Source organism: Lepidothrix coronata, unplaced genomic scaffold, assembly GCF_001604755.1.
Source record: "Lepidothrix coronata isolate B3197 unplaced genomic scaffold, Lepidothrix_coronata-1.0 Scaffold25, whole genome shotgun sequence".
NCBI lineage: Eukaryota > Metazoa > Chordata > Aves > Passeriformes > Pipridae > Lepidothrix > Lepidothrix coronata.
In genome coordinates, this window is record NW_016690205.1 from 7,195,129 (window position 1) to 7,203,537 (window position 8,409).

The following is an 8,409-nucleotide window of genomic DNA, read 5'->3' on the forward strand; positions in this document are numbered from 1 at the left end:
ATCACAGCGAGCGGCGGCACCGGGACCGGAGGTGCTCCGCGGGGGAGGCCCCGACGCCCGCCCGGAGGGGCGCGGAGCGCCAGCGGCGGCGCCCGAACAGCGCCGGAGCGGGGACCGGGCCAGGCCCCGCCGCTCCGAGCCCCTTCCCACCGACGCGGGCCCGTGTCGTGCCTCGACGTGCGCGGCATCTGCGCGGGGGCTGATGGCACATCCTCGGGAGCGCGGACAGGGGCGGCCGAGCCGCGTCCCTCCGCTGTGCGGAAGGCAGATGCGGGACCGGGCCCCGGAAGGCAGATGCGGGACCGGGCCCCGTAACTGCCCGGGGAGCCGTCACGGCCCCCTCCCGCCGCGCCGGGGTCCGCGTCCCTGCGCTGGTTGCCGGGCAGGGGCAGCGGGGCCGCCCGCGGTGCGGCCGCTGCCTTTGCTCGGACCGCAAAGCCGTAGCTGAGACACGGGAAGAAAAGAACGTCTCGTTCACAGACAAAAAAAAAAAGCACCTTGACGGCGCGGGCGGCTCAGGCCCAGCGGGCCTCGCGTGTGCAGAGGGGACAAACGCGGAGCCTCGGTGGCCGGTTCGGGCACGGGCGCGCCCGGAGGTGCTGGACCGGGGCCCACGGGCACGTCCCGGGATCCCGGCGGGAAGCGGCGGGAGGGCAGAGGAGCTCACAGGCCTCCGCCGCGGATCTCAACGAGTTCGGGTCTTTGCAGCGGCCGGTACCCGGGCAGCACCGAGGGACGTGTCCCGGCCTCTACCTCTCCTCCCCGGAGCAGACCCCATCCCCCGCCCGCCGCCACGCTCTGGGACCCAGGGACCGGCGCTCCCGGCAGGTTCGGGCTGCACTTTCAGCCGCGGGTCTCTCCTCTCCGGGGCGGGTTCCCGTGTGGCAGCGACCACGGCCCCCGGCAGTGGCCAGCGGGCCCAGGGCGCTCCCGGCTCAGCCCGCCAGCCCGACCGCAGCAGCTCCTTTTCCCCCGCGGAGCAGCGCCCGGCCCGGGGGCTATGGGCACCCTACAGGAGCGTCGCGGTCCCCGGGCGCCCAAGAGCAGCAGGGCCAGGACTGACAACGAGAAATGCGGGAAGAAACTCGCTAAAAAAGAAGCTTGTTAAATAATTTATTGATTTATACAAAGTCTTTCCAACACGTGTGGAGACATTATTTGATCCCAATGTAAAATCAAGTGTCCATTTTTCTCTCGTGCTTTTTTTTTGGGCGTTGTTTTGGTTTTTGGTATTATTAAGCATAAAATCCGGAGGCAGGAGAAATGAAACCGCCAAAACACTGAGGGACAAGGAGTGAAAGAAAACTGCCGTTTTTACACTAGAAATATACATCACGAAATCTGAAATTTACTATATACAACGTGGCTGAGCTTGGATTTGAAGACCCATAGAAAACGTAACAAAACCTGATTGTTAGGTGCAGGAGACCAGCAGGAAGGCTAAAGGAAAGAGCAAGAATCTTAAAGGGACACAAATAAAACCCAAAAAGTCGGAAAAATTTCTCTGAAATTTACATCGATGAGAAAGAAAATAATTTCATAACTTATTCTGTAAAAAATATATATACATTTCACATACATCTCAGGCTGTACAACACACCACTTCAAACACCCAGCTACACTCGCCCCATCGCGGCCATCGGCCTCCTGCCCTCACAAGGTGTCCGAGCTGGTGCTGCAGGGGCTGACAAGGGACAGGTTTGTGGATTTGTGCTTTTTCAATAGCCTTGTGATTTTTTCGTCATCTGAGTTGGGGTCCAGGGGCTTGTTGTATTCGTCATCGTCCTCATTGTCCGAGCTCTCCTTCAGCTTCTCCGTCTCCGAGTCGTGCTTCTTCTTCGCCGAGGCCATCTCCGCCGCGTGTCTCTTCCGCCACTTGGTCCGTCTGTTCTGGAACCACACCTGGGCACCGGCAGCGGGCACGGCTTAGGAACGGCCTCGGCCCCGCCCGCCCCCGCCCGCGGCCGTCCCGTTCTGTCCCGTCCCGTCCCGTCCCGCAGCGCGGGCCCGCACTGGGCAGGGGGTAGCGGGGCCCCGAGCAGCTCCGGGGAGGGGACGCCCCGCTGGGGACACCTGTCCAGCTCTGCGGGGCCGTCGCCAGGCGGAACTGTGCGGCGGTAAAAGCAGCAGCTTTGCAGAGCAGTTGTTAATTTGGAAACAGGATACGATGGGCAGAAAAATAACTATTTTTGGCTCCCGATGCACCCCAACGCTCAGATGTGCATGCAGGCTTTGCTAAAAAATTTGCGGGGTTACATAAGGTAAAGTTGTGCCAGTGGACACGATCCTCCTGGAAAAGTGACCTGTCGAAAGCAATTACCTGCAAAGGGCTTTTTTTTTTGGTTGTTGTTGGGGTGAGCTTTTTAAAATATATTATGTCTGTCTACATTAAATCGTTTGCAGCAAAGAGAGCTCTAAAAATTGGCCTAAAATCTATCCGCTACCGAAATATAATTTAAATTCTAAAGGACTTTAAAAAAATCCCTGTACTGTTGCGTAGTGTTCGTGGTCACTGGCAATTACCGAGACAGCAGAAAGCGGCCGCGGCAGGGAGCGGGAAAGGGGGGAGTCCGCGGGAGAGGCGGGAGTCCGCGGGACGGACCTACCTTCACCTGGCTCTCGGTCATCCCCAGGGAGTAGGCGAGCCGAGCGCGCTCCGGTCCTGCCAAGTATTTCGTCTGTTCGAAGGTTTTCTCTAATGCAAATATCTGCTGCCCAGAGAAAGTCGGTCGAGAGTGTTTCTTCTTGCCGTCCTTGTCCAAAACCATCCCTGTCTGAGCTAAAACCGAAGGAGAAAGAGCTGCGTCAGGGACGGGCTCTGCACCGCTCCCGGCCCAGAACCGGGCCCCGCCTGGCGCTGCAGAGGAGCGGCCGCTTCGGGTGTCCGCCAGCCCTAGAGCGGGGCTCGGTGCGGGACACGCCGGGAGCCGCGGGGGCCGAGCGACCGGCACCGGGCCTTCCTGCCGAGCGCCGCGCCCGCTGCCTCGCTGGGCCGCCCGCCCCGTCCACCGCGCCCGCCCGCCCGCGGCTTGGGGCCGCCCCGGCTCCGCACCCCAGGCTACCCGCTCCCCGCACCCCGACAGAACCGGCTGCACTTACCGGGACAGGCGAGCCGGGGGTCTCTCCAGGGAGAGCCTTGCACCACTCCCGGCCAGAAAATGGGCGGCCGCCCCGGCAGCTCCGCCAGGGGTTTCGGGTAGCGGGAGACGGCGGCGGGGCTGAAGTACATCCCGGCCGAGGCCGCCAGCCCGTTGATGCGGGGCAGCCCACCCAGCAGGTTGCTGGCGCTGCCCACGGGCCGCCCCAGGATGTCGCTTATTCCGTGCGGTGTCCCCAAGGGGAGCTGCGTGTTGAGTCCGCCCAGGGCCGGCGCCTTGAAGCCGGAGGGGTTCTGCAGGGCGTAGGGGAAGAGGGAGGTCTTCATCTCGGCCATGTTGTGCAGCGCGGCCAGCGGCGCACTGCTGAGGACGAACGCACTCTGGCGATTAGCATCCATCTGCCCCACCGCTAACATCTGCGGGCATCAGCGAGCGCGGCTCCCTCCCAACCGCGCCGCGGCCGCTCCGCTGGAGCCCCGCGCCGCGGGAGCGTGGCCGCGGGCGGGACGGGCTCCTCGCCGCTCGCAGGATCTCAGCAAGTACCGAAGTTTGCTGGGAGCAGGAAAACTCCGGCGCTTCCCCGGCCGCGGCTGGCCGGCGCGCGCCGCCAACGTCCAGGCTGGAAAGCGGCGAAAGCCGAGTAGAGGCACCGCGGGAGTCCCGGGAGGAAGAGCCCCCGCGGCGGCGCGTCCCGGCGGGCTGTGGGCCCTGCGCTCCGCGCGCGATCCGGCGGGAGGGGGTGCGGGACCGGCGGCTCCGCGCGTGGCCCCGGCCGCGTGTCCGGCGGCGGCGGGCACGCTCCGCGCCCTCCCCGCGCGCAGATAACCGCGCGGGCACCTGCGCGCCCCGCGCCCATTGGGCGGCCGCCGCCCCGCGCCGCCGCCACCGCCCAATCGGAGGGCGGCGCGCGCCCCCACCCAGACACGTCACGGCCGGGCCGGGCGAGCGCGCGGGGCCGCACGTGGCGGGGCCGCGCCCGACGGGACCCCCGAGGGGACCCCGGGGAGACCCCCGGCCCCGCGGCACCGGGCGGCGGCACCCGGCTCTGAGCACCGAGCGGCTCCGGGCAGCGGCCGCGGGGCCAGCCGAGCGCCGCTCGGGGCGGGGGCCGGCGGCTGCGCTGCCCCGCGGCACTGGGCGGGAGGCGCTGCGCGGGAATGCCCGGCTCGATCGCTGTTCTGTCGCGTAATCGGCTCCGTCGTCAGGTGCGGGGCGGCCGTTCCCTCGCCTAAGAGTCCACGTTTAAAGCGGTCCTAAGAAATGGTCTTATGCCCTGGGAATAATTGGTTTGTTCAACTTTGTTGCCTGTTCTGAAACCCACTGGCCTCGGAGAGGGCTTCCCTCCCTCACTCCGAGACGCGACGAAGGTTTTTAAAGGAAGAAAAACTGCTGTTACATCATAGCGGAACGAAGCTCGTTCGCGCGAATAAAATGACCACAGATATTCGTAATCGAAAGCATGATTAATTGTCAAGAAAAGAAGAATTCGGATTTGAGAGTTTTATAGAAAATAATTCTGGAAACGGGGCTTATAGCACGTTCTCCGCCTTAAAACTGCTTTCTCCTACAAGTCTGATGCGTTGTTAACCAAGGAAAACACCAACAACCGGGGAGTTAAAACTTTTCCAAATGTTCACAAAGTAAACAAGACTGGACTTGATCATATCAGAACAATTATTCAAACGCGTGGTCCTTTGGATGTGGTTATGTCTGTCATCAGAATCGTTTACAGGTGAACAGGGTTTCGTTTAACCTGTAACCATAATGTCAGTGTAAGTTTGGGAAGTAATTATTCGGGCTCAGTCAATGGTCTTTGTTTTCAGCCGCTGGAATTACGGGATGTAACAGTCCGTGCGTCTTGTTTTGCGCATCTTTGTAAATAACTTGGCGTACAAACGTGAGATTAAAAACGACGCTGCGCTAAAGAAGGTTTGATAAACGACTTCATTGTTTTTCCCTCCGTCTGTTGCAAACAGCGGCAGCGCAGGGAGCAGTCACAGTGTATCGGGTTCCCGGTAGAGCCCCATTAGCTGTGTCCAGGCTCGTTTCCGCGCCGCCTGCGTGCGTTGGGAAGGGGGTGGCGATGCCACCTGCTCCCTCCGCCCCCGGCGCGGCTCCGGCTCACGGCGCCGTTGGAAGCTGCTGGAGGCGGCCCCGGCGGGGCTGACTGGCCCTCCCGGAGGGCCCCGGGCCCTCCCGGAGACTGGTGACAGCCCCTCCCGAGCGGGCAGGGGCCGGCGCGCCGCCAGCCCGCGGCTCGGCTCGGTCTCCGCCTGCCCGCACAGACCGCCGGGTTCGCCCGCGTCCAGCCGCCCTGCCCGCACCCGTGCGGTGCTTCGGGCCAGCGGCGCCTCCGCCCGCCGAGCCCGCAGGTGTGGCGCCTTGAATGGGGGCCCCGCAGCGCTGACCGGCTCGGCTCGGCTCGGCTCACGGGAGGGACGCCTCCACCCCCGCCCGGGCGAGGGCCGGGCGCTGATCCAGACAGCCGGCAGCTGCTCACCGAGGAGGGGCCAAGTAGGGACGCCGCTGCCTTGGCGGGACCGATGGAACAAGGTAAGAGCGCGGCCTCCGCCGTCCGTGCTGCGGCCGGGCGACATCGACCCCCGGCCGCCCCGACGGGCTTGCTCGCCGCCGGTAGAGGAGGGAGGTGGCGGAGCGCAGTGCCCGCCTGCCTCCTGCTCCCCTGGGACACCCGAAAGTGCCTGTGTCTGTGTGTCGCCGCCGCCCCGCTCCCGCAGGAGGTTTCTCAGCTTTGGCCGCAGCCGGGAGCGCGCAGACACCCGACGCGCGTCAACCCCGGCGGCCTCTGGACCTCGGCGGCCGGTGGCCCTGCGGGGGCCGCAGCCCCGGGACCCCGGTCCGCTCGGCGTGCTGGTCCCGGGGGCAGAGCCAAAGCCTCCCGCCCCGTCTAAAGGCGCGCTCGGAGGTCAGTTGGCAATTTGTATCTGTCATCAGTGACGCTTCTTGCATTTGTCCCGTTCATTGACTTTCGCGAAATTTCATACCACTTTTTTCCAAGTGGAAATATGTGGGGTTTATCTCTGCAGGCCTCCCGGCGTGATAAATCTGCTTTTGTATCTGGTCTTCCCATGCGGTGTGGCACCGAAGGAGGAAGCCGCGGGCAGGCATCGCCCGGTATCTCCGGCTCCGCGCCCCCGGCAGTCACCTCCCGCCCCGCTGCTCCCTCTCCCCGATGCTGCCGGGTCCCAGGCGCTGCCAGGCTGCTCCGGTTCCAAGCACTCCCTAACCCTTAAGCAATCCCCGTTCTGGCGGCAGAGCCCGTGACCCTCGGGGACGTCGCAGCGGCCGGGCAGCCTCCGGGCAGCCTCCGGGGCCACGGCACCGTCCGCTACGCGAGCCCTGGCGCCGCCGGAGCCGCGCCCCGCAGGCGCTGCTCTCGCAGCGGAGAGGTGCCCTCGGTAAAATAAGCCGGGGCTCCCGTCCCCAGGAGGCAGCGGCTCAGCGGGTGCCGGAGCGCTCGCTGTCCCCGGTGCTGCCGAGCCCGCCTTGGCAGAGGAGTTTCTCGAGCGGACATAAACCAGCCCGAGGCGTTTGCGAGGGCCGGTGCGGGCGCTCTCCCGGCTCAGTGCGGCAGCGCTGCAGCCCCGTCAGGGCAGTTCGGGTCGCTGCTTTCGGGAGGCTCATTTCGGCGGAGCAGAACAGGGCCGAGCCGCGGGCAGCGCCGGCCACGGGCCGGGCCGGGCCCCGCCGCCCCCCGCGCCCTCCGGCCCGGCCCGGCCTCGCCCGCCGCCGCTCCCCGGCGGCGCCCCCTGGCGGGGCCCGGTGCGCAGCGCGGTTCGTCCGCGGTGCGCTGCCCCCGAACTGCCCGGCTCCATCTCGCTGCCCCCGAACTGCCCGGCTCCATCTCGCTGCCCCCGAACTGCCCGGCTCCATCTCGCTGCCCCGAACTGCCCGGCTCCATCTCGCTGCCCCCGAACTGCCCGGCTCCATCTCGCTGCCCCCGAACTGCCCGGCTCCATCTCGCTGCCCCCGAACTGCCCGGCTCCATCTCGCTGCCCCCGAACTGCCCGGTTCCATCTCGCTCGCCGGCCGTGCCCGGTCCCGCCGCTGTTCCCCGTCCTGGGTGTGCCGTGGCAGCGGTGAGACGGGGCGGAGGGGCCGCGGCGCTGCCCCTGCGTGGTGCCAGAGTCGGGCCGTGGCGGGGGAGACCCGCGGCACTGACGGACGCGCCGGGCGAGGTTCCAGGCGGGGGCAGGGGACGAGTTTCCGCCGTTTAAAGTTAATGAGCGTTTTGATTTGCTCGTGACATGAGTAACGTTTCCTACAAATGACATAGAAACAAAACTGAAATTAACACCAAATTCGGCTGGGACTGAGGCATTCCAGCATCCTCGGAAAGGAGTATTGCAGGATGTAGACCAGTATGAAATGCTACAGTACAAATAACCTCAGACAAGTTCTGTTTAACCTTCTGGTACTTGTTTTTGTCATGCATACAGCCATGGAGCTTCTGTGCAGCTGAAAATGTCTGAGAGGCTGTGGACTAAACGAAAATAAACCACGAGTAAGAATACTTTTTGGTTTAGTTTTATTGGGTGTAAACATATGTGCTTTCTGTCTCATTTTATGGCTACAGGGAAGTCAGATGCACAGTACACGAAAGCATTCCCCAGTGTATTGTACTTTATTGCAAAGTGCAGCTGTGAAGCCCATGTAAAACCAGAGTGACTGGGGGAGTGGGAGCTCAGAGCAGCTCTCCACATGGGCTTCCTTTCCCGAGTTATTCTGCTGCTGGTGGAGGTAGGAGTGGAGGAGGGAGGGAAACTGTATTGTTGCATGGAATTAGAGTGTTAGTGACAAGAGAGCAGTAAAATCCATGTCTTGGCCCTGTGATGATGCTATCTGCCTGTGTTCCTGACAGCATGGATGCTGCTTCTTCACAGCACACCTAAAGGAGATCCTTGTGTTTAAAAATGAGGGGTATTTTGATCTAATAATGCAGTCACTAGAAAACAAAGTCATTTTAGACTAGATGATCTTTGTTGAAACATCCTCACAGGATGATGTATGTTCTGGGAAAGGCCATATTTAATATTTTTCATTATTATCCTTGGCACAAAAAGTAGGAATATGCTAATGGTGCAGAGCTGAGAATCCTCATCAGTCTGGTGTAGCATACAAGAGAAACCGGGTGACCTTGAGAACAGTGTAACAGAAATGTGAAGAAATTTAAAAATGCAGAAATGAAGTTATTGCCTTAGGGTGCAGTATAATTATATTATTGTACTTAGGACAAAATGCAAAACAACATTTCATACGGCTGTGGTAGAGCTCAGAGTCTCACTTTTAG

The 8,409-nt window shown here is 62.6% G+C and overlaps 1 protein-coding gene across 1 annotated transcript; it reads right to left on the reverse strand.

The window, feature by feature from the left end:
• Positions 1–1,109: 1,109 nt before the first annotated feature.
• Positions 1,110–3,522, reverse strand: NKX6-2 (NK6 homeobox 2). The gene is made up of 3 exons (XM_017809290.1): positions 3,100–3,522; positions 2,607–2,779; positions 1,110–1,902 (listed from the first exon to the last, which is right to left on the reverse strand). The coding sequence occupies exons 1-3, from the start codon at positions 3,512–3,514 to the stop codon at positions 1,654–1,656; spliced, it is 837 nt and encodes a 278-aa protein (XP_017664779.1). The 5' UTR covers positions 3,515–3,522; the 3' UTR covers positions 1,110–1,653.
• Between the last annotated feature and the right edge of the window lie 4,887 nt (positions 3,523–8,409).

Bases quoted from the DNA above. Each gene is read 5' to 3' on its own strand.
- NKX6-2 (XM_017809290.1), bottom strand. From the start codon at position 3,514: ATGTTAGCGGTGGGGCAGATGGATGCTAATCGCCAGAGTGCGTTCGTC. The intron at 2,780-3,099 runs GTAAGTGCAGCC...CTTCGGTTTTAG, and splicing joins CCCCCGGCTCGCCTGTCCCG to CTCAGACAGGGATGGTTTTG. The intron at 1,903-2,606 runs GTAGGTCCGTCC...GCCGGTGCCCAG, and splicing joins TGACCGAGAGCCAGGTGAAG to GTGTGGTTCCAGAACAGACG.